Source organism: Myotis yumanensis, unplaced genomic scaffold (genome assembly GCF_028538775.1).
Source record: "Myotis yumanensis isolate MYYU_CA2020_CCGP unplaced genomic scaffold, mMyoYum1.0.hap1 SCAF_7, whole genome shotgun sequence".
NCBI classification, from domain to species: domain Eukaryota; kingdom Metazoa; phylum Chordata; class Mammalia; order Chiroptera; family Vespertilionidae; genus Myotis; species Myotis yumanensis.
Window position 1 is genome coordinate 69,744,220 of NW_027223758.1, and position 24,592 is coordinate 69,768,811.

The 24,592-nt window shown below is 52.7% G+C and overlaps 2 protein-coding genes across 5 annotated transcripts in view; one reads left to right on the top strand and one right to left on the bottom strand.

Annotated features, from left to right (window-relative positions):
- Positions 1-7,248, top strand: part of ADA (adenosine deaminase) — a 28,288-nt gene extending 21,040 nt beyond the window's left edge. The window contains exons 4-12 of one of the 2 annotated variants that reach the window (XM_070420878.1): positions 817-960; positions 1,763-1,878; positions 3,110-3,237; positions 3,672-3,743; positions 3,820-3,921; positions 4,160-4,224; positions 5,538-5,667; positions 6,493-6,595; positions 6,962-7,248. In XM_070420878.1, the coding sequence (XP_070276979.1) occupies positions 817-960; positions 1,763-1,878; positions 3,110-3,237; positions 3,672-3,743; positions 3,820-3,921; positions 4,160-4,224; positions 5,538-5,667; positions 6,493-6,595; positions 6,962-6,978 (877 nt within the window). In that variant the 3' untranslated portion in view covers positions 6,979-7,248. The remainder of the gene's footprint in view (positions 1-816; positions 961-1,762; positions 1,879-3,109; positions 3,238-3,671; positions 3,744-3,819; positions 3,922-4,159; positions 4,225-5,537; positions 5,668-6,492; positions 6,596-6,961) is intronic. The other variant, XM_070420879.1, reaches the window with a different exon arrangement.
- Positions 7,249-7,684: 436 nt separating this feature from the next.
- The window catches only part of PKIG (cAMP-dependent protein kinase inhibitor gamma), a 63,759-nt gene continuing 46,851 nt past the window's right edge, over positions 7,685-24,592 (bottom strand). For all 3 annotated transcript variants that reach the window (XM_070420881.1, XM_070420880.1, XM_070420882.1), the window contains exons 2-4: positions 24,291-24,360; positions 11,212-11,385; positions 7,685-8,409 (exon numbers count right to left, since the gene is read on the bottom strand). In XM_070420881.1, the coding sequence (XP_070276982.1) occupies positions 8,330-8,409; positions 11,212-11,362 (231 nt within the window). In that variant the 5' untranslated portion in view covers positions 11,363-11,385; positions 24,291-24,360 and the 3' untranslated portion in view covers positions 7,685-8,329. The remainder of the gene's footprint in view (positions 8,410-11,211; positions 11,386-24,290; positions 24,361-24,592) is intronic.

A 24,592-nucleotide genomic window follows, 5' to 3' on the forward strand; every position in this document is an offset into this window, starting at 1 on the left:
GCAATCCCACTTGTCTATTTTTGCTCTTGTGGCCTGTGTGTGTCCTTCTCTCTTATTTCTCTTCCCTGCTGGCCTACCTCCATCACTCAGCAAACATTGAGTGGCCTCTATGTCCTAGGCTCTGTCCTCGGCTGAGGGATCATAGCAGTGTCGAGACAGATGGAGGAGTCCTTGCCCATGGCGACTGCATTCTAGTAGGGGAGATGGAAACTGGCTAAGAAGCCATGGGAGACCTGTAATGTCGGTGGTAATAAGGGCCATGGAGAAAGGAAAGTTCAGGGGAAGGGGCGGAGAATGCCAGGGGGCCGGTTTAAGATGAGGCGGTCGGGGAGGCCTCTCTGAGGAGGTGAGACTGGGGCTGGGGCCTGAGTGGAGAGGGGGAGCGAGCACAGGACGATGTGGTGAAAGACCATGGAGGCTGGGAGCTGTAGACGCGAAGGCCCAGATGTGGGAACAAGCTGGCGGGGGGTGGGGGATTTCATCCCACACGACGGGAGCCCTTGGGTGCAGAGCAGAGGAGCGACGTGCTTTGATCTGTAGGAGACCCGCTCTGTCTGCTGTGAGGAAAGGCACAGGGAGTGTGGAAACCAGTTAGACGCAGTGAGACCAGGGTGAAGGGGACGAGAACTGGCAGTTTGGAAGCTGAGCTGACAGGACTGGCCGTGCTTCCAGGACCTTCTCCAGCAGAGGCCCAGGGCTTGGCACTGGAGGACAAGGACCGGGGCCAGAAGTGGGTCTGATCGGCCAAGGGTTGGGGCCAGTCTTATTCCCGGAGCTCTGAAGGGACACTGGAGAGCGTTGTCCCTTCTGTTCCAGGGGCTGCCGGGAGGCCATCAAAAGGATCGCCTATGAGTTCGTTGAGATGAAGGCCAAGGAGGGCGTGGTGTACGTGGAGGTGCGTTACAGCCCACACCTGCTGGCCAACTATAAGGTGGAGCCGATGCCCTGGAACCAGCCCAAGTGAGTGACCGCGCGGAGGGGCTGTGCCAAGGCAGGGGCAGGGCGGCGCAACCTGGGGCCCGAGGGACACACTGTTGGGAGGCCCTGGCCCAACGAGACTTTGATCTTGCCCCCCAACCCCCCCAGCCTGGTCTGCGGCCTTGGAAAGAGGGGCTCAACTCTGTCCTGAGAGACAGGGTTCCCATTCCCTCCCCTGGGCTCATGCTTTAACTTTGAGAGAAAGCGTTTGGCATCTTGTCACCCCTAATCCTAGACACAGGCCTGCAGTCACTACTTATCCAGTGACTTCCAGGTCCTGCTGACCCCGTAACTGAAGCGAGTGTGGCCCCATTCCTGCCCCTTGCCTGGACCCAGGGCTCTAGAAGTGCTATCACCCAACCACCCTGCCCCTTCTAGCCATGACCCTGACACAAGTGAACAAGTGGGACTCAGACCGGTGAGCTCAGCACTGCTCCCCATCTGGGGGCAGGGCTGTGAGTGTCTGAGCCCCCCTTACCCCCCCTCCACACACACACACACACACACACACACACACACACACACACACACACGACGCTCCAGGTCTGGAAGTGCCCGGCAGTTCCAGGGAAGCCGGAGGGGGGTGTGCTGGGCTTGGGCCGGCTCCCTCAGTGTTTCCTCAGAGGCAGTGGGCTGGTGAGGAGGGGACTTCTCCTGGAAGATTCCTCCTCCCTCCCTTCCCCCATCCCTCCCCATCTCTCCCCCCTCCTCTGACCTAGTCCCAGGGCTGTCTCTTCAGACCTTCCTTTGCCCCAGACCCATCCCTACTCCTCTCTCCACACAGAGGGGACATCACCCCAGATGAGGTGGTGTACCTAGTAAACCAGGGCCTGCAGGAGGGAGAGCGAGACTTCGGGGTGAAGGTGCGGTCCATCCTCTGCTGCATGCGCCACGAGCCCAGTGAGTGTGACCTCGGCCCTGCCCTGGGCTGCGCATCTTACAGCCCCAACCTCCCGGCCGGTGCTGGGGCCGCACTGGTCTCTGCGCCCCTGCCACCTGGTATCCCCTTGGGCCCAACAGCTGCACCGTAGGGCTTCCTGAAGCCGTCAGAGTCCTGGGAAGGCTCTCGGCTCCTGGCAGCAGACTCTTCTCCCTGGGGAGACCAGGCACACAGCCACCTGACCTGCAGGTGGTTCAAAACCAAGGAGCCTGAACAACAGAAAACAATCTAAGCCAGGCTCTGATTAGCCCATGGTTCGCCCTTGAGACCGTGTGGGCCAGGCCTCTTGTGGTCCAGGCCACGGGACCTGTGAGTAGGTCTGACCTCTGGGACCTGAGGGGTCTCCCTCGTGACTGACACTGATCAAACCTCCAGGAACTTCCAAGGTGCAGAGCCCCACTGTCTGACCTTGGGCAAGTCCCATCACCTCCCTGGCCTCGGGCACACACTGTCCACTGAGCAGTAGTGAGGACCACAGCAACGTTAATGCCAGCCTGCCGGGCCCACCCGCACATAGCGACTTACCTGTATTTCCTCCAGTCCCCGCAGCAGCCTGTGAGAACTGCCACTGTTTACCCCATTTGACAGATGAGGAAACTGAGACAGAGAGGGGAAGTCTCTTGCTCTTCAATCAGGAAGGCAAAAAGCTCTCATTTGAACCCAGGGCCACCTGGTTCCTAAGCCTGTGATTTTTCATTCATTTTAAAACGCTTAATGATGAGTTTGCCGGTTAAGAGTCCACAGTTCCTTAGCAATATGGTTAGTAAAGCCAGCCGGTCATGTGTTAGATTCAAACGTTAAACTGTGTGGACTCCCTCGCCTCGTCTAAGTGGGGATGAGCCCACCTTGAGGGCTGTTGTGGGGACAAATGAGAGAACGGCCACTGGTCGTGTACTGAGCCCCGGCCCTGCCCTCAGTGCTACACACAGCATCTCGGCACAGCCTTGCAGTCGAGACCTGTGCCATCGCTGGTGGTGTCCCCCTGAGAGGAGACTGAGGCACTGGGTGGAGCAGTTTGCTGAGGCCATGTGGTTAGCTGTGGCAGTCAGGATCTGAAGACGGGACCCTGGGCCCTCTGTCATGTGCTGGCCTCGGGTGGAGGGTGAGTGGGATGGGGAGCAAGCAGGCGTTCTGGAAGGATCGCTCCCCGGTGGCGGCTGTGACAGAGCCCGGTGGGCATCTCGCCCACAGGCTGGTCCCTCGAGGTGGTGGAGCTGTGTAAGAAGTACCGGAATCAGACCGTGGTGGGCATCGATCTGGCTGGGGATGAGACCATCGATGGCAGCAGCCTCTTCACTGGACATGTGAAGGCCTATGAGGTGGGTCCCGGGGGAGGGAGGGGGAGACTGGCCCAGAGGCTCTGGGAGAAGCAGCTGGGCTCTGCCCACAGCAGGGCGACATCACATGGGCTCCCAAGCGTCTTAGTTGGGCCTGGGGGCTCTGGGGTGTGAATTTGGTGTAAAGACAAGATCCCACTTGCTGTTGGGCGTCTTTCTGCCTGTGATTTGCTGTGACCTTGGGCGAGACGGTCTCTCCGCTGGGCCTGTCTGGGGCAGACGGCTCAGCCTCCTGTGGGAGGAGTGAGGTGCAGGGTTGCGAGTGGGGCTCCGGACAATCACTGCCCGGGTTCAGAGCCTGGCTTCCCACGTCCCAGCTATCTGACCTTGGTCGTGTTCCTTACTTTCCTGAGCCTGCGGGGGCCTTTCCCGGGGCCCTCCCCAAAGCACCCATGACCTGGCTCTTGTCCTTCCAGGAGGCTGTGAAGAACGGCATTCACCGCACAGTCCACGCCGGGGAGGCTGGCACTGCAGAGAGGGTGAAAGAGGTGAGGCAGCCGGCGGCTGCGGGCCCTCCCCCTGCGCCCGCCTCCCCTCACTGGACTCCCATCTGCTTCCCTGCAGGCTGTGGACAATCTCAAGACAGAGAGGGTGGGCCATGGCTACCACACCGTGGAGGATGAGGCCCTTTACAAAAGGCTGCTAGAGAACAACATGCACTTTGAGGTGCCTGGGGTTGGGGGGTGCAGAGGTGGGGAGCTAGGAGGGGCCTGGGAGCCAAAGGAGTGGGCACTCAAGCTGACAGGTGGTGGAGGAAGACTGGGACCAACAGCTCATGGGAGTCAGCAACAGGGAGGCCAGTGTGACCATGGCCGGAATAGGTGGCTCCAGGCCCTGGGCGTGGGGGCCTAGGCTGAGCGGCCTGGGATGTCTATGCCAGCCGCACGCCTGCTTGCTCTTCCAGGTCTGCCCCTGGTCCAGCTACCTCACGGGCTCCTGGAACCCGGACACGGAGCATGCAGTCGTTCGGTGAGGCTCGCTCCCCTGGGGCCGGTTCAGTCTTGCACCAGGAGAGCTCAGGGTGGCAGAAATGCAGGGACTGGGCACTGGCTGTGCTGGGTGTCCTGATACAAAATCTGTCTGAATCCTTGGGAAGCAGGTTTACCATCCTTGTCTTACAAATGACTCCAAAACTCAATGTGCTGTAACCTGACTACCTAGCAGAGCTGGGGCCCTGTAGCCCATTGAGCTATACCAGGATGTCCTGCTGCCCCATGAGAAACTGGCACTCGAGACCCTGCCTCGAGGGGTTGGGAGGATGAGTGCCTCCTGTTCACATGGGCTCTCTTGGCCCCTCTGGGCATCCCCACAAGCACCATCCTGAAGCTTCCCTGAGGCCTGTCCCATCCTACACTGCTTCCACCCCACAGCCGTGGCCCGTCTTCAGGCTGTCCTTTGGCTAAGCCCTGGGGTGGCATCAGGCCTTGGGAGGGCAAAGCCACCTGCCCTGACCCAGGATGAGGACGGCAAGAACTCGGGGTGGTCACGGTCAGGCCAGCAGCGGTCTGTCTGCCAAGCTTTTGCGAAGGGAAGGAGCGTGGGCCCCGATGTTGATTACAAGGGGGTGCTGAGCTCGGCTTTAGGGAAGAGGAGTGTGCACTTCCTGTGGCTCATCCGGGGAGGCTCTTGGAGGCACATGGGGAAAATTCCAGAGCCATCTACCCAGACAGGGGGGTTGAAGGGAGAAGTGATGGCCTACGGAGATGGGGAGGAAGAGGGCCTGAGAGAGAACCCAGGAGGGACAGTTATGGGACAGACAGGAGGAAAGCCAACGTGTGGTGTCTGAGAACTCGAGGGAAAAGGTTCCATGAACAGTCAACAGTGTAGAATTCTGCACAAGTCGCGTGCAGTAAGAGCTGCAAGTCCACTGGACTTAAGGAGACTGTGGGCAGGGACCGTGGCATGAAGTTCCTTGAGAAGCAGAGGCCAGGAGGATTGAGGACGCGTAGGGTTAGGCTAGGGCTAGGGCACTGACAGCTCTCCCAGAACGTTGGCTGTGAAGGGTGGTAGCTGGAGGGGGGTGCTGTGTGTCTCCCCAGCCCACCATTCTAGCTGGCCCCCTCTTCGGCCGTTGCCTGGCTCTGGCTTGATCAGATGGCTTGTCTTGAGTTCCTAGTTATGTGGCCTTGCAGAAGTCACCCACGTTCTCTGAATTGGTTTCTTCCTCTGCCTGAGATCTTCCAGGTGTGTTTAAAGATGATGTGAGGCTCAAGGAGGGTGTCGGGTTGATATGCAGTGACTGTTCACAGGAGAGTAAAGGGAGGCTCTTCCCCCACATCTAGATTCAAAAGGGACCAGGCTAACTACTCGCTAAACACGGATGACCCGCTCATCTTCAAGTCTACCCTGGACACCGATTACCAGATGACCAAACAGAAGATGGGCTTTACCGAAGAGGAGTTTAAGAGACTGGTGAGTGGGTGTGGGCCCGGTCGGCCTTGACTCTGGGCCCCGGGACTGTGAGGCCTGCAGGGCCTGGAACCTCTGAGGATGAGGAGTGGGTTTACCTCAATAGGCCAAGCCAGACCTAGCGTTAGATGCCTTCCATCGAGTGACGTATTGACCTGGGACCAGGGGTTTTATTCTTTGCTTGCCCTCGAAGACTCTGATGAAAGCCATCCACTCTCTCCCCAAAAATGTGTGGTCAGCTATAAAATTCTGCACTTTCAAGCCGTTCATAGATTCCAGGGTTGAGCTCTTGATTTTAGATGTTACAATTTCCCAAACCTGTCTCTGCATGACTATCTCTTTGGTCCCCTACATCCCACCCTGCCTCTCAAAGTTTCTCCAACTTCGTTCTCACATTACTGTATCATGGAGTGCCACTTAAAAAATTTTTTTTAAAATATATTTTTATTGATTTTAGAGGAGGAGAGGGAGAGAAACATCAGTGATATGAGAGAATCATTAATTGGTTGTCTCCTGCATGTCCCACACTGGGGATTGAGCCTACAACCTAGGCATGTGCCCTGACCAGGAATCGAACCATGACCTCCTGGTTCATAGGTTGATGCTCAACCACTGAGCCACGCTGGCTGGGCCGGAGCGCCACTTTGAGATCACAGAACCGCACGGTCTCTGCTCTGGCAGTGACTGACCTGATCTGGGACAAGTCCCTTCCTCTCCGAGCTTAATCAACTGCCCTCATTCAGTGAAGAGCGTGGACTGTCACTAGATTACCATGGGATCCCTTCCACATTCGCTGGTTCATGCTGTCTGCCATTCGGACTCTTCCAGAATATCAATGCGGCAAAGTCCAGTTTCCTCCCAGAAGATGAAAAGAGGGAGCTACTGGACCTGCTCTATAAAGCCTACGGGATGCCACCTGCGGCCTCTGGAGGTATGCTCCTGTCTGCGCTCAGGGCCACGGACCTGCCTGGCTCGTTTAGCTTTCTGTGGGGCCCCCGGCGAGACGTCCTCTCTTGGGTAGCACCAAGGACTTGTAATGGCGCCTGGGCACAGGCCCTGGCTGGGGCAGCCTTTCACCACCCGGCCTATGTTCTGTGTAATGCTGTTCTGAGGCTGGCCTGAGGGGGAGACTTTCTGAAGGTCTTAGCTCTGTTCTGCTCCTTCCTGTGTGGTCTTGGCAAGGCGTTTTCTGGCTCTAAGTCTCCACAGGGGACTCCTGTGGCTCTAATGCTCTGTGATTCTTTATGCCCTGGGTACTGGGACTTGCCTAATCTTTCTGCTTCTCTGACCTGGCCAGCAGGGCAGCAACCATGAAGGCATCGCGGCCACTGCTCCGAGCTGCACCCTGTGGATGGAGATTTCCTAGCTCTGGGGGGGTCGAGCGACACCCACCTTTACTCCCCTGGGAAGACCATGATTTCCATAGTCAGCTACTGATGCGACTTGAAGCCTGTGTGCCCCTGCTGTACCCACACACAGCGTGGCATGGTCAACTCCCTCCTCTGGTGATGAAACCCTCCTCCTCTGGTGATTTATGCTGAAAAGCTGGTGCTCAATAAAGAAGCCAACGGCTGGTGTCCTGCAGCACGTGATGCATGGTCTTGGGCAGGACGACTGGGTGGGGTGAGAGAGAAAGGAGCGTCTAGGGCAGCCTGCCCAGTGGCAGGGCCCAAGAGCCCAGCGGGGGCTGTGACTGGGAAGCCAGAGCTCCCATGCTGGGGGGAGGGGCCCACACCTGCCCTCCCGAAGCAGCCAGGCTTCTCTCGGGGAGTTGTCTGCTTACAGGCTCCCTGAACTCTCAGCCCCTCCCGTTCTAGGTTTTAAGGGAAAACCTTCCCTTTGGGTTCCTGAAGCTGGACGGGTGAGAGAGGGCGAGGGAAGAAGATTCCTTGGCCACCAGCGTCTGCTCAGTGTTTTCTTTCTGTGGGAGCTGGGGCAGCAACGGATCGTGGCCAGTGTGGACGTGGCCTCGCTCCTGCTTGTGCTGTTTAACGGAGAAATAATCATCGTAAACCAGCCACACAAATCACCAGCATTTATTTCCTGGGTCCCAGGTGTTGTTCATCTTGGTAGAAAGGAAGGACAGAGTTGATCTGAGCACAGAAATCCCTTCCCTAAAACTGGATCTGTAAAGCTCCAGGAGGGAACCGCAGACACGTGGAATTTGGATTAAAACGGCTTTCACAAAAAAGTGGATTGTCAGCTCCTTCCCTCTCTGCTGAAAAAGGTTTACAATTTTTTAAAAGTGTTTTTTAAAAAGGGATCAGATCAGAAGGTCCTGACCTGGATGGTTGGTTTGGAGAAGAGGGAGCAGAAGTGGGACATGGTCGCTGCCCAGGTCGCCTAGGAGAGGAGCTGCCTTGGGTGGGCTGCTCACCCAGGTGAGCAGGACCCAGCCCCTGAGTCTCAGTGCCCCATGAATAAATAACATCCTGTGGTCAGAGTGTCTTAAAAGTGTACCTGGGCACGGTGAGGAGGTGGTAGCGTGGAGCCTGTGGGTGTGGGCAGAGGGCCTGCCCAGGGTGAGGGCCTCTGGGGGTGCCTCAGTCTGACCTTGCTTGCCTGGAACACGGGGCTCAGAAGAGGCTGTCGGGCCAGCGCCAGGACTCCCTGCCCCGGTGGGGACAGCAGGTCTCTCTTCCAGCCTCCCTGGACAAGGTCAGACTCAAGATGAGGTGGTCCCGTCACTGCTCTCAGGCTGGTTGCTAGCCTCCTTGTCTGGGGCACCTGCCTCCGCCTGTCCTTCTGGAGAGAAGGGGAAGAAGAACATATACACAAACGTAAAGCACAGGTGATAGGGGACGACCCAGCCAAAACGGTAACAGTGGATGAGCCCTGGGTGCAGGACAGGAGCTGGCTGAGAGGTGGTGGCAGCCAAAGGGAACTGGAGCCTTGTCTCTAACATTTCAGTGCTTACAAAGAAAATGCCTGTGACATTACTAGCATCATTAAATCAATCAAAGGCCGGGATCATGGATGGATGCTAAAAGCAACAGGCGAAGGGCTGTTGAGGGTCAAGGGCTGTGCAGGTTCTCCAGGAGGAGAGGGCAAATGGGAGGTCCCAGCAAGTAACAGGTGCTCAGCGAATGGTAGTTCTTAGAAGACAGAAAAGGGCATTAGAAAAAGGCATCAGACTAAGCCAGCTCAGGAGAGTACCAGGGTATGGCCTGCATCAGGGTTAGGGGTGGAGCCTGTGACTGTTCCATTCTGCGGTGTCCTCACCAGACCAGCCGAACCTCCCTCTCTGGCCTCTGTCTTTGCATCCTCAGGCTAAGCCTTTCCCTTGACTAAGAACCACCACCCTGTGCTGAGCTCCATGCAACCCACCCAGCAGCCTGGGGTGTGATTAGGGGCTTGATACAGGTGAGAAACAGGCTCAGAGAGGTGAACTGATTTGCCTGAGATCAAGTGATGGAGGGAGCCAGTGTCCCTTCCAGGAAATTCACCTCCTGCCAACAGCATCGCTGGGGTTTGTAAAGGCCTGTCACCATCGACATTGCCTCACTGTGCCCTTGCAGGAGTCTTGGGAAGTAGGTGTTAGTAGGAGCAAGTGGTGCAGGCAGAATGTGGATATCTGTCTCTGCCAGGCTACCTCCTATCCTGGTGGTGCTCATAGCAAAGGCTTGGTCCCGGAGGGCCCTTCTGCCCCCTCCAGAGGCCTGACAATTTAGATGGCACTTTGGGCAAATTTCCCAGCTCTCGATGCCTTATTTGGCCCTGAGCCTCCTGCCCCAGGAGGTAGAAAGCATCTTGTTAGATTCCATGGTAATCTCTGCTCTGCCATTTCTTTGCTGTGGAATCATGAACAACATTTAATCTCTCTGGGCCTCTGCTTCCTGATCATAAAGTGAGGATGATGACACCTCTCCCTGTCATGAAGGGGAGTGCTGGGCCTGCTGGTGACCATTTGACACAGGGGAATGTCTCAGCCAATGGCAACGCTTCCTCTGTGCCAGTCCCGGCTCTCCTGGCACGTTCCGCTCCAACCAGCACCCTCGGGACTCTGGGACTCTGGGGCCCATCTCAGAGCACCATTTGAAGATGCGTCACCGTTACCCACTGCCAGGCAGTGTACTCGTCTCCTCAGGCCTTGTCTGTTGTTTCTCATTGTAAGGCCAAGGAAGGGAAGGTTTGTGCTCCTCACATAAGGAAATACCAGGGAAGACAGGTCTGCACGCAGCCTGCTGTGCATCAGTCTCCTGGAAGCTTTAAGCAAACATCTGAGCAGCGGGATCAGATTCTCTGGATTGCCACTCCCTCGGTAAGTGCTGGACAGCACGGAGGGCCTGCCTGCGAACCTGCTCCGAGCAGGGCTCCTCGGCCAGTCTGGCCCGCACTCCACCATGAGTGCTTCACTTCCTTGAAGTGAGCACTATTCCTCTCTCGGGTCCTTTTTAAAGCCAGTCACCCTGGAAGGAAAAGGCGCCCGCTGGGAGACACTTCAGAGAGTTTGGATTGGATGGGAAACAGGTTGTAGAAGGGACTGGGCCCATGACGAGTGGCTGCAACTGCAGAGGTGGAGGGAGACTGAAACAGCTCACCAGAGCTGAGGATACAGAAGCCCTGGCAGCGTGCCCAGGCGGCAGCTGGTCAATAGCTGGACACTGAACAGCCACTGACTAGGCACCTCCACCATGTTCCAAATGTTGCCAGGCACCGAGGGCACAAGACAAAGATCTTGTGTGGGAGAAGCTCACAGTCTGGAGAAGGGGCACTGTGCTGCGCGCAATTACAGAGGCAGAGAGAGGATGTGCCTTCCCCTGCCTCAGAGGGGGTGCGGTCAGGGAAGGCCTCAGCAGGGCAGCTGGGTTTCTGAGAAAGAGGAGAAAAGCCAGGGCAGGGAGGCAGGGAGGACTGGAGGAAGCACGGTGTTCAGCCCATAAGGGGCTTTTAAGAAACAGAGTACGTTCCTCTGGCTGGACCAGAAGCGCCAAGGGAGAAGGATGAGCTGAGGCGAGCGGGGTGAGACGGGTGGAGCTCATTGCCTGGGTAGGAGTGTGGGCCACATAAGGGGGGGCTGACGGAACAGAAGGGGTGTGGGTGCTGTGGGAAACCAGGTTCTCATTCTGTGAACTTGCTGGTGACCCTGAGCAAGCTACCCACTTCTCTGCACATATTTGTCCAGATTAAACAACATGGCAGGGTTGGTCCATGCCCCCACAAAGTCTTCTCTGTTCTATACTCATAGGGGAAGGAGGAGGGGAAGTAGGGGGGAGGAAGGGAGGGAGATGGTGGGGAGGAGCATCACAGAGGGGATAGCAGATGCGGTTTCCTCCACTTATTCATTCAGCCTGTGGTTGCCAAACACCTGCTCTTGCCAGCGGAACAGAGGCCCTTGCTCTCCTGGAGCTCATATTTAAACCCAGGAGACCTCATCAGAGTGCTGAGGAGTCATGTGACCAGGGAGGGCCAATGAGAGCTGTCAGAGAAAGCCCCTTTGAGCACCTGGTATCTGAGCTTGGGCATGAGGTGGCAGCCACAGGGCTGGGTGGCGGCTGTCTAGCAGCGGAAACAGGGAGACGTGCAAAAGTGCTGGAAGGTTCTGACCTGCCCCCTCCAGTGCCAGCTCGCCCATGTCTCCAGCCAGCTTCCTCACGCTCACGGCCTCCGAGTCTCCCTGGATGTCAGGGACTGCATTCCGACGGCCTGTCCGGTCACAGGAGATGAAGTCTGAGTAGGAGGACTCGACCTCCATCATGCCTGTCGCATTGTTCTTCAGGCCTGTGGGGACAAGGGCAGGAGGGCAATGAGTCCGGGTGCATCTGCAGGGAGACACAGCTCGGGCCGCCAACACCAATGTCTTGACAAAAATGTAGTTTGGAGGGTGAATCAACAGGTCCTGGTGTTTGATTGATGGGGAAGAGAGCTTTCTGAGATGAGAAAGTAGGTGGACAGAAGTGTGGTTTCCTGAGAGGAGGAGTACTTTGGGGAGTGACAGCGGGTGAAGATTCAGAGTTCTATTTGACTGTATTAACTCTGAGATGCTTGTGAGCCCTGCAAGGGGAAAGGCAGAGTAGGTCAAAGAGAGATGGTGTACGGCATGGGGAGGAAAGATAGGAGGTTAGAAGTGAAGCCACAGAGATGGTGGCTAACCCCCTGGTGGTTAGTTATATAGCCCAGAGAGAGAGGAGAACCATACATATAAAGAGCCATATACATTTGGAAAATTATGTGGGGATCATACTATACCTTGTATTTTATAGCCTACTCTTTGGAACACGTCATTGTACCATGATTTGACCTGTCCCCTAGAAAAGAACATGGAGGTACTTTCCAATTTCACACCATTCAGGCACTACTAGGTCTTTATGTAAATCCTTAGAGTTTATTCCTAGAATGGCTGGGCGAAATGGAAGGATGAAATAGTTTTAAAACATTGCTTTGACACATTTCCAAGTTGCCTTCCCGAACGTACAGTGGGACAGTTAGGGGTGCCAACTGTCCGTGCAGTCAACAATCCACATATAACTTAAGTCAGCCTCTGCATAGTCAGATTCCCAACTGCCAGCTGACCCTGAACAATGCAGGTCTGAAATGTGTGGGTCAATTGAAAAAAATCCGCGTGTAAATGGACCCACATAGTTCAAACCCACTTGTTCAAGAATCAACTGGTAATGACAAAAACAAGGGGGGGGGACCTTATAAATTCATTACTGTTCCTATTTATATTCCCACTAGCAGCACACCAGACTGTCCATTTATCTGCTCCCTTACCAACAAGTATCACTACCGTGTGAAAAATGCCCATGTTCTGTAGGGTGAGGGTGTTTACCGCATGTGGTCAGTAATGGCGAACCTTGGGGACCACCTGAATGTGCAGCAGGAAGCTAGCATTACATGACTTATAAAGTATTCATAAAAAGAAACGCACCAGATGGACCAGTACTGACATAACAGCTTATCTCAGAACCCTTGCTAACTGCAAAATGTAGGTTGCAAAACAACACCTAAAATAAAACCCAGTCTCTGTGGGGAAAGATAGCAGATACGAGCAGAAAAAAACACCAAAAAAAGTGTCAAGTGTGATTGTTTGGGACTAAGGGGAACTTTCTCGTCTAAGACAATATTTGGGTAAAGGTAGAAGCTGTTATCCGTTCAAGTTATTGTGTAATGCTTTCAGAAGGTAAGTGATATTGGCAGATGTGCCCCAAAGTGCCCAGGGTGGGGCTCGGTAAGTGCTTTGGGGAATGTGTTTGTGTGTGTGAGGCAGAAGGGGAGAGAAGGTAAAGGGAGGAGGACAGAGGGAGAGAGGAGGGCTGGCTAGAACCACATCGCCATACCCAGTTCAGAAGAGACACCTGCATAAACTGGGGGCACTCGAAGATTAGGCATGGGACACAGGAGGTGTCCAGTAGTAGGAAGAAGAGAGTGACCCTGTGCTGTGAACCTGGTTCTGCCTGTTACCGCATCTGCTACAGGCCGGCTGCATTCTGTCTAAGGTAATCCCCCCAAGCTCCAGCAGAGGGCGCGCCCAGCCTGGCCTTGGCTGCCTTGAGAGAGATTGCCCTAGTAGTGCTTAGGCTCCTCCTCAGCAAGAAACAGACAACGAAAACCTCTCCGAAGTCCCAGGGGTGGTTCCTTCTGCAGGTCACAAGTTTCAGTCCTGCACTCTCCCTCTGGGTAAACTGCCCAAAACTTCACAACAGGGGGATGGCCTGTTGCACAGCAGTAAGAACAGAATAAAAATGGTAATTCTAACAATAAGTAAAGGTAATATTTACCCAGTCGTTCTGTTTCCCATACCTCACTTAACTGTCCCAACAGCTCCCTGAGGTCAGTGAGGTAAATGTGTAACCACGACTCGGAAAGATCCCAGTTGGGCCCCTCTGGCTCGTAGGCCCAGCCTCTTCCTCCACGACATGCCTGTTGCCTACAGGAAGGAACAGACCTGTGCAGCCAACCATCTCCCCACGCCCTGTAGTCTGAGCTCTTTCCCCCAACTAGAGTGCTGGCTCCCGGAGAATGAGGATTTTCATTTGGATTTTCACCACGCCAGATTGAAAAGCCTCATCCTGGCAGCTAAGCCACAGGCTCTGGCTGCTCCATCCTCGGATTCTCAACCAGCACAAAACTGAAGTTCAATAATATTCCTCAAATTAAATGTGAACCGGTCTGTCTGCCTTCCCACTACCCCTCTTTTCCTATCTGTGGGGACGGGACGATAAGGCGACTCCTCCGGACTATGGCCAAAGGCTCTGTGCACTGTAGGCGGCTGTGCTGATGTTCTTGCCTGGTACCGCTAGGAACCGACACTGGATGGAGGTACAGGCTCCAGCTAAAAGGAACAGATGCCCTGGGCTCTGGCTGCCGCCTCTGCCTGGCTGACCGGTGCAGGAAGCTGACCCTCCTGGCTGGAGAGGGAAGTGTGCCAAGGTCAAAGCCCAGTCCTGGAAACACCACCCAAGCCGACAAACTCTGGCTGCCCCACTGCATCCCCTGGGAACAGCGGTTCCAAAGATGGGTCTGGGCTTTGTGTCTGGGGGCGCTCTGGCCCGCAGTGCAAGCACATTGTTTGGTTTCTCTTCAACATTTGTATTCTTGCCTCACTCTGTTCTTTAAAGTCAGCAGCAAATGTGGAAGTAAAGAATCCTCTGAGTTGGTCATTCTCAGCCTGTTCGTAGGAGTGTAAACTGTCAGGACTTCTCGGGCAGTGACTTGACAAAAGGCATCAAGAAATCTCGACTTTTTCCCAGATCCTTGAGCCACGAGGTCAGTGTGTTTACTAAGTCAGCTTCTAATGATTTATGGTGGCTTCTCACAGGCACCCTCCCTCTGCAATACACACGGTCCCTCACTCCCCGCCCCCCCTTTCCTTCCCTTTTCCTTATTTAAAACAGAAAATTGCTTTCCATCTTAATTTTTCATTTACAAATACATCCTGAAAACAATTCCAGATCACCTTGAAGCCACCGGGCACTGATCATATCAATCAATAAAGCAAGAGAATGGTCCATTTTTGTTGGTGATATCAGTAAAACTCCTTTGTTTTTACTGTTTAATGGTACATAGAAGGCCAAACCTATATACTTCCTTCTTTTGTGCTTTATGGTGCTGAGTGGTGACTTGGCTGCCATGTGCGCCGCTATATCTGAGAGGCCTAGCACATAGCTGAAGCTCAATGAATATTTGATGAATGAGTGATATTCTAGATTCCAGGGTAGAAAGGGCCACAGGGTGTGCAGCCCTGCATCATAATGGTGGCCAAGGTCTGGCTCATTCTCCATGCAGGAGGGTGACTCCTGTGGAGTCCCTTCCTCTCTCCCAGCTTCCAGTTTGAGATATAATCTCTAAGTCTCTTTAGTCCTGACATGCCATTCATTCATTCATTCATTCATTCACTGTTTTCTGGGCACCTTCTATATGCCCTGCAGGCACTGTGCCAGGTATGGAATATACATTAAAGCCTAAGGAGACATTTATAATTTGAAAAGAGAAAAAGGCACTGACCAGGGAAATGAATCTACTGTCACAGATTGTGGTAAGTGCTATGAAGAAGAGAACAGTGTTCTCTGTGTGTGGAAGGTTCAGTTAAAGATCATATGGCCAGGGGAGGCCTCTTTGGGGGGCGGTGACCCTGGGCTGAAATCTACAATAAAGTTGGATGGAGGGTGATCCAGGCAGAGCTAACGACAATCTGGCCTGCAGTGATCCAAGATCTATCTTAGCTCGAGCCCTAATGGGTGCTAAGAGTGATCCCCCTTCCCTCCTCCTCGCCCTCAGGTGTTGGTGCCTTCCTGGGGTCTGGATTGCTTGTGAGGCATTTGACTGACCCTGACTGCCCCCATCAAAAGAGAGGAGCCTTCTACTCAGGTTCCCAGACTCTCCCTCGTGGCCCAGGGCCAGAGGCTGTGGCTCCGAAAGGTGCTTGCTCTGGTGGAGGTTTCCCCAAAGGAAGCCACCTTCTCCCTTGGTTTTTCGTTCTCCCCCAGCTTTGTAAACTGAAGAGGCTCCAGACTCTGCCAAAAGCTACCCAGTCTGTTCCAAGTCTGCAGCTCTGAGTCCTCAGTGCACAGCAGATTCCATTACAGCTCCAAATTGTTTTCCAAATATACCACAAAGGTCATTTCCTGTTTTCTTTTTCTTTTTAAAAATTAAATATTTGCAGAGACTATACAAAAAGAAAGCAGACGTTTCGTGGAGGACGCAGAGTGGGACTTGGTCCCGTGGGAGAGGCCTCCTGGGGGTGGGGCAAATGCTCTCCGAAGTTTCTCCAAGGGAAGGACTGTGCAAAGCTGATGGAAACACCAGGGCCCACGGAGCTGGCATTCCTCAGACTCAAAGGGAAGCGGCCTCTCTCTGTGAAGGGCAGCCAGAACCAGAGGGGCACTGAGGCGAACAGAAAAGGGCCCCAAACGAAGCACATTCCGAGAACCTGGCAAAGGGCAGGGCATGCAGCTAGTGCCTTAGGGGCATATCCAGCTTGGAGTCACCAGAGAGGAGCTGTCCTGCCAGGACAGTGCCTACTGCCCCTTCCAAGAGCAGCCCCTTGGTGAGGTTTCCTTTGGAGGCAGGCAGGCAGGGCCTTGACCTCTGGAGGGCCAGCCCAACAGCCCCAGGGCAGGCAGTGGAGAGACAGGCGGTGGGAGCCCTCTCGGTGAGGGGAGGGGAGGGTGCTGGAAGGTCCCCCACTCTGTCCTCCAGGGGCTTCGGGACACCACATCCTCTGGGCCTCCACTCAAGTGCCTCCTCCATTAGGGACCTTTGTGTTAGAGGCCCTGGGACCAGGCCTGGGTCCTCTGCTCTGTTTATTTACTCCCTGGGGTTCTTAACTTTTCCCTAAATAGCATGTGTTGACATCCTCAAATAGCCCCCAGCCTGTTTTAAGAGCTCAAGATTCCTAAATCTAACTGCCTAGTTAGCATGTTCTCCGTGTCCTCCACTATCTCACCAGCATCTCAAACTTCACATGGCAAGTCACAGCCTGCTCCACCCAGCTTCCCCAGCTCTGTGAGGGCACATCTGTCCACACTGCTCACGCTGGAAACCTGGAGCCATCCTGGATTCCTCCTCCTCCTCCACTGTGTACAGCCTGTCACCGGGTCCTGTCTCTTCCACCCCACACAGAGCCTGAGTCTGCCCACCTCTCCACTCCACGTGCACCTCCTGGTCTCCACCGTCTCCCACCAGCACCCTCGTCGAGTCCCTGTTTCCCACTTGGTCTTCACCCAAGATCTACTCTTTCCACAAGCAGCCAGGGTGATGTCCTCAGATCAGGCACCAGGTCCTGCGATTCCCCTGCTTCAATTCAACCTTTGATGCTCTTTCATGCCACATCTGGCAAAAGCCAACCTCTACACCAGCCCCTGAAATTGCATGGATCTGGCCCTGCCTTCCTCTGGGACCTTTTGTCTCATCTCCACTCTCTTCTGGCCCATTTTGCTCTGACCACACTGGCCTCTGTCTAATTCCTCAAACCAGCTGACTCTTTTTGACCTCAGGTTCTCCATGAGACTGTTCTTTCTGCCTGGAACATTCTCTGTCACTCTGCTCTTTTCAGAGCCTCCTAAGTGGATTCCAGGCCCCGACGTTCCAAACTTTCCTGCTCTAGGACCCAGACACGAGGCCCTGCAGGGAATGAAGGCTCCCGAGTCCCTCTGCCCACCACTACTGCATGTCGAGGCCTGGCTGGCCTCTTGCGTGGTGCAGTGGACACAGCAAGGACTGTGGGGTCACCTCAGCTTCCGACCCCACAGCTGAGTGACACTCTACCGCATGTTCCTCTTCTATAACATGGGGGTGTTACAACTGCCCTGAAAGGTGGTTGGCATTGACCAGAGCCAGCGTGTATGGAGCCCTTACTGCATGCCAGACTGTGCTAAGCATCTTGGAGGCATTATCCCATTTAATTTTGCAGCGACTCTAAGAAGAGGAATCATTATTCGTGTTCTACAGAAGAGGAGGCTGATGTTAAGTAGCTTGCCCAAGGTCATACATCCACGGAGTGTGGACAGGGTGGAGCCTGTACTATAGGCTTGGAGGCATGGAGATGAGTTCATCATACTTGCTACATAGTAAGGGTCTTTTTAAAGTGTCTACTGCCTTTTCTCCCCTTCGTTCTCCTCTATCCCCAACCTCATACTAAGGCATTTCTGAAGGAAGAGCAAGAAAGCAATGCAAGTCCCAGGAAAACATTCAATAATGCTGGTGGAAACATACACCCAGGTGCATTTTACCCTGGCTTAAGCAAAATTCTGTTCAGAATGTTCAGCCAGAGGCAAAAACCTTCAGAACCTTTTTAGTGACATTGGGTTGATGATTCTCTGAATTCTGCCACCATTCTAATTTCTGTTATCTAACTTCACAGCAATGGTAAAATTATTTTCAGGTACAAACTGTACAACTCTTACCATCCTGGCAGCTACATTTCACCCTGGGCAGGCCTGGGGGTTGGGACAGTGATACTAACTCTTCAATCCCTGAAAGTCTGTGCTTCTCTGGAAAGAGGCAGAAGGGTCCAGCTGAATTATTGCTTGGAGACCATGCTGGGTCTCCCTGGTCTCCCGCTGTTTACATATCAAACTTGGTTCCCAATCACTGGCAGTTCCCATCCCAGTGTGGAGGGAGGGCAGGAAGGGAAAGTGAGGTCATTTCCAAGCAGGCCAGCCAGAGTCCGGGACTGGACTGACCCCAGCTCTGCTCATGCCAGGCTGGCCCCTCTGGCGAGGTTCTTCCCTCAGGCCTCAGGGGTTTGAGTGTGGAACGCAGGGGGAAACGGGCATCTCTATGGTTGCTCTGAAACATGTCTCAAATTCTCTGACATTTCTCCTATCAAGAGGTGACTCTGAATGAGCTGGCCGTGGTGACTGCTTCTAAGAGAATACAACAGAAGTGACGTCGTGTGACTTCCAAGATGAGGTTAGAAATGGTGACACAGCTTCCATCTGGCTCTCTCTTGGGACACTTCTCGTTGGAGCTCTGAGCTGCATCTAGGAAATCTGAGGCTGCCATGCTGTGAGGAAGCCCAAACCAACCCCACGAGGGGACCACATCGAGAGTCCTGAGAGCACAGAGAGAGCCGAGGCTAGCAGCCCCCAACTGGGCTGGCCCCTGGCTGCTCCAGCACCACGACCGTCTAACTGCAACTGCATGAGAGCCAAGCAAGGATTGTCCAGCCAAGCTGTTGCCAAATTCCTGCCCACAGAAACCATGAGAGATGATAAATGACTGCTGTTGTTTTAGACCACTAGGCACGGAAAGTGACGTGCTCCGTGGGAATGGAGAACAGAGTGATCTCTAATGGTACGTCCAGGGCTGCGTGGCCTCTCGTTTCTCCAGAGCGCCATAGAAAGCATGCCCCACACCTACTGTGGAGGATGAAAGATCTTATATCTCCATAGGGCTAATGAATTCCTCCATTCATTCAGGCAACAAAATTTCACTGATCACTCAGTGTGTACTGGGCTTGGGACTAGATGCCATGGATATGAAAATGGCAAAGCACCAATGTGCCCTTGAGGGGAAGTTCCTGGTGTAGTTAGGGAGCCCACATTAACACACTGTATACAAGATTCCCAGCCCCTGGGTTCGGTATTCCAGTCCTCCATCCATCACCTCCAGGCACTGAGTCCTCATGGGGCTGCCAGCCTCCAGCCCAAGTATCCTGTGTAACTCCTATGGCCCAGGGCAGAGAGCCCTCAGCCTGAACCCCTTCTTCTCTGACCCAGAAGAGATAAGACCTCCTTGTTCTGCCATTTGCAGCACTCTGACTTCTCCTTCCTAATCCTCACTGCACTTGTAACTCACTCAATAGTCAGCAAATGCATACTGAAGTGCCCCATGAGCCAGGCATGACCCAGGGACTGAGGCATTTGTTCACATCGGCCGGGCCCGGCTGGTTCCAAGAAGAGCAGGTACCCTGTTTCTCCTTATTTGTCCCTGTATCCCCAGCACAGTTCCTGACACAGAAGATGCAGAATAAATAAATTCATATGAACGAATTAATGAACAAATAAACAGACAAAATAAGAACCTAAGAACATTCACCCTCTAAAGCCAGTGGTTAAAATAACTATCTGAGTCCTCGCTCCTGACAAAAAAAATAACAATGATAATTAACAAAATAAAAACGGCTGCCATTTAGGGGTTGTACAGACTGTGCATCAGACATGGTAACAAGTGTTTTCCATATATCGTCTTAGTTATGCTTCAAGTAGCCCAGCGTCATTAAATCCCTTTACACGTAACTAGGACATACTGGACCCTGGATTCACACCCAAGACTGGCTGGCTCCTAGGTTCAAGGCCTCAAAGGTGGCACCTCTCTTTGGCTCAGGGAAGCAGAGGTGTGGGACCCCTAGAAAAAGGTGAGCTTAAAGGGGCTAAAGTGGCAGGAGGGGAATGACTGGGAGAAGCAGGGAGGTTTCTCCTTTGTTCTCATTTACATCTGTCTCCTACTAGTCATCTGAGCTGCTAGCATTTACTCTAGCACTGAGACTTACAGCATGTTCCTTCATTACTTCAGTCGTTCATTCAGTCCTTACAAGTACGACTCTTCCCAGCAATGACACTGACGGTGTTTTTAGAGGCACTGCATTACTGAACCCTCCCAACAGAGAGTCCATGGCTCAGAGAAGTGGCATGAGTCACCCACGGTTCTCCTAGTGACTGAATCAGGGCTTGAATCTGCATCTCCTCCTTCCTGATTCAGTGCACATTCTTTAGGATGGCACATTCCGGTGATGGCTCTGCCCTGATGTGGATGATACAGAAGCTGTCTCGTCCCCATCAGAGAACTGTTCTGTTATCAAACTCCCTGCCTCTGGCTTTTCTCATCTCAAATGGCAATCCCCACCTGGGTCAAAGAAGGTCACATCCTATATAATAAAAGCCTAATATGCAAATTGCCCCATTGGGCAGTCATTTGACCGGGAGTTCGACCGCTTGCTATGACGTGCGCTGACCACCAGGGTGTGGCGCGGAACATGGCAGGCGTTGGTGACATGCTGCAACCTCTTGCTGGCTACCTGGGGACGGGGGGGATGGGGATGGAGGTGCAGTGAGAATGCTGGGTGTCTGCCCGAGCTCACTCTCACTCCCCCTGCTACCCTCCCCCGGGATGCCAGGGCTTGAGTGCCAGGGAAGCCCCCCCGCACTCAGGTGCCGGATGCCTGCAAGGAGCCCACCCACACCGTCACGGTGTCTTCCAGGTGAGCTGGGCTGTAGCCAATGGGACTGCAGGGGCCAGTCGGGCTCCCTGTGGGTTTGTGCAGGAGCTGGTCTGCAAAGCCGGCCGGGAGAGAGCCTGCTGCCCACCCAGCTTCCTTGCTACGCCGCTGGGCGGCCCAGAGGCCAACGCTGCACCCCGGCCCGCAGTGTCCAGCTGCACTCACCGCATCTCTGCCATGACTTGGGTGCCATGACTCAGGTGGAGGGGGGCATGTGGGGGCTCACGGCCCCAGGTGTTGCCAAGGGCCTAGGGGTTAGCGAGGACCTGCCTTTCCACGTTAGATGCTCGCGCTTCTATCGCCGGCCAGGCCTAGGGACCACACCTGTGCACGAATTTTGTGCACCAGGCCTCTAGTACTATAATAATGGGGAAGGTGGACTTTCAGAGTGATTTACTCAGCACCTACCACAGTGCTTGCTGTACAGACCTAATAAATACTTCTCAAAAGAATGAACGAATAAATGAGTCAAGAGAGATATACACAGAATCTGCCACCATGAAACAGCTCAAGACAGTGTGCTGACAGGATTGTGTGTGTGCTGCCTCCTGAATTTCAGAGTGACATGCTTCTATATGAGTGCCCTTCTCATCAACAACTATAGCAAGGCAGAGAGAAACCAAGCCTGCGATTCAGATAACAAAAAAGATCCTGTGCTGAACCACCACTGGTTCAGAGGCCAATGGAGAAATGTGTGCCCACAAAGCCATCACCCTTTTACAGACAGGCACTGAGAAAAGCCTATTTGACAGGTGAGGCTGGTAAGTGGAATTACTCAGAAAAAAAACTTGTCTCTTGCCTACATCAACCCCAAATTTGAGCTTGTAGCTTCTTAGCTAATAAAACCATTTATAAGACATTGAGTCAAATTTCATTTGTGTAATTAATCTTTAGGGAATGACTCACTCCAGATCACCAAGATTCCCACACTGTTACTCTTTTAAGAATCAAATGTTATATGGAGAAAAGTAGATTAGTGGTTGAGTAGGACTGGGAAGAATTGGGGGGCTGGGAGGGTGATGAGTAAAGGGTGTGGGGTTTCTCTTTGGGGTAATGAAAGTGTTCTTACATTGATTACAGTAATGGATGCAGAATTCTGTGAATATACTGAAGGCCACTGAATTGTACACTTTAAATGGATGAATTGTATGGTATGTGAATTATATCATAATAAAGCTATAAAAACTCATTTGAATTATAATGGATAGAAATTCTTCTCATGTATTGCACTAATGCATTAAGGTACTACTTGCTAACATTTTCTTTTTTCTATTGTATTAATTGGGGTGACATTGGTTAATGAAATTATACAGGTTTCAAGTGTACAGCTATATAATACATCATCTGTATATTGCATCATGCGTTCACCACCCAATGTCAAGTCTCCTTCTATCACCATTTATCCTCCCTTTGGCCCTCTTCTACCTCCCCCTAACCTTTTCTTAATGATTTAAGATCACTGCTGAGAGCATAGTTTTTAAAATCTGGTATAACACAGCAATGCTTTCAGTATTATAACATACAGGGCTGTTTGTCCTACACTAAACAGCCCCATGTTTTGTCTGCTTATTTATTTCCTTCTAACAAGGCCTTTTAATTTTAGCTTAAGCTTGGTGGTTAAATTCATGTGCTCTGGTCATGTATCACTTACTGAAGTCAGTGTGTCACTTATTGGCTGTGTGATCTCTGCAAAATTACTAGATCTCTCTATGCCTCAGTTTCTCCATATGTAAAATAACAGAACCAATCTCAATGGAGGGCTGTGAGGATTACATAAGATGATGTGCATAAAGCATTTAATTCTGTCTTTGGAAATGGTAACCCAGATTGAATTTTAGCTACTAATACTTTTCTTGATGTTGACAGTTAGGTGCCTTGTGAGCTATGGACCCTAAGCCGGAAAATCCACACAGTATGTTCAGTATACTCAGTGTGTTCGGTGAAATAAAACAGGGGCTGGGGGTACAATTTCATGACTGGACTTTGGAACATCCATGGGGTGGCTCTGAGTTTTAGTAATACTAGTTCACCCTAAAGAGAAAAGCCTAAAGGCCTGGTTAGGTCTCACGTGACCCTGATATCTGACAGGCTGGTGCCCACAACACTTTATGCTCTCTCTAGACCAATGGTCCTTACAATTCAGAGGTCACAGACACACCTGAGAATCTGAGGAAAGCAATGGACATCCTGCTCAGAAAAGGGTGTGTGTGTGTGTGTGTGTGTGTGCACGTGTGCACGCATGGGTACATACAAAGTTGTACCCACGGTCACAACAGGCTCCAAAATCCCAGAAGCCAACCATAAAGCCCTGGTTAAAAAGCCCAGCTCTAGACTTCATACAACCCAAGCACTCTCAAGGTTAGGTGGCTCTAGCCTCCGACGTTCCCACAGCAGCTGAAAGAGCAGGCCCTTTGCAGGCTTGCCCTCCTAAACCGGCCCTGGCCAGATAAACAGTCCTGGGCAGACTGCCACTTCCTAATTACCACAAACATCTGCATCCAGGGGATTCCCAGGGGCACTGAGTCAGAACAGGACGCAAGCCTGGTGGTTTGGGAAGCTACTGTACGGCCAGGCCCAGAAGCCTTGCTGATAAGTAGCTGGGGAGTTCCAGCTCCAGGGCAGCTGCCAGCCGGAGAAGGGGACTCTTGGGAGAGGTGAGGGAGGATGGCTAGGCCATGAGGGGAATTCAAAGGAGCTGGAAATCCCCCAAACTCCCGGGACTACTAGGACTTGAACAGAGAAACAAAGGCTGGAGATTCTCCCCTAACTGCAAGGAGATGGCGCTGAAAGGGGGTGGGCAGGTAGGGGTGTAGGGGAGGTGGATGAAGCATGGGTCATAAGCTGGTAAAAAACTATTAACCTACGCCAGAAATGTTTAGATGCCATACAAATATAAACACTGACCCGAGGTGGCCATACTTCAGGCCACTCTGTTCTATGAATTGCATTTTGCTTCCAACTGGAGGGCACCTGAGCCATCTCTCTTCAACAGTCCAGCGGGCAGTGCTCGTTTCTTTGGGCTGGGTTTTGCTTGCTTTTGCTCCTCTATCACAGCATTAAAATCACCATAGTGTGCCCTTGTCTTTGTGAAAATAGCTTCACAGCAAACAACTGGTAGACAGGAAAGTTGACATCATACCCATATTGGTAAAAACTCCTGTGTATGATTCCATCTGCTTAAGCAGATGGCTAAAGAAACCATTTTCTTTTAAGCCATCAGAGGCAATTGCTCTTCCTGATGCTATACAGAAACTGTCGGTAAATGGAATCATCACTGTGAAATTGCAGTGTGATGTCATATAACTTTTGAAAAGGACCATCCTGCCTTTTCTTCATGGGGCCAAAATTCCTGTCTAATTTCATTTGGAGCTTCCATCTTCTCTTTCTTCAAACAGAAATAAAGGTTTTTAGGCAAACACTCGTGGTGCCACAGTAGAGTGGTGTGAACAATGTGACTACCCACCTGGTTTAGTTTCTTCTTCCTGCTTGCATCTCTTCAGATTTTCCAATGTTGACAAATCAGTGTGGAAATTCTAAGGAACCAGAAGAAAAAAAATAATTAGAGCCCGTCATACTCCAGGGTTGTAAACGGAAAGAATCTTTTGGGAAGACAAGCGAACAATATCTAACAACATGTTAAATGTGCACACCCTTTGGGTCAGTCAAACACCTGGGAATTTATACTATAGAGAGGGTCACATGAATGAAAATACGTGCAGTAAAACCTAATATGGAAAATCAAAAAAAGAGGAAACAACGTAAATG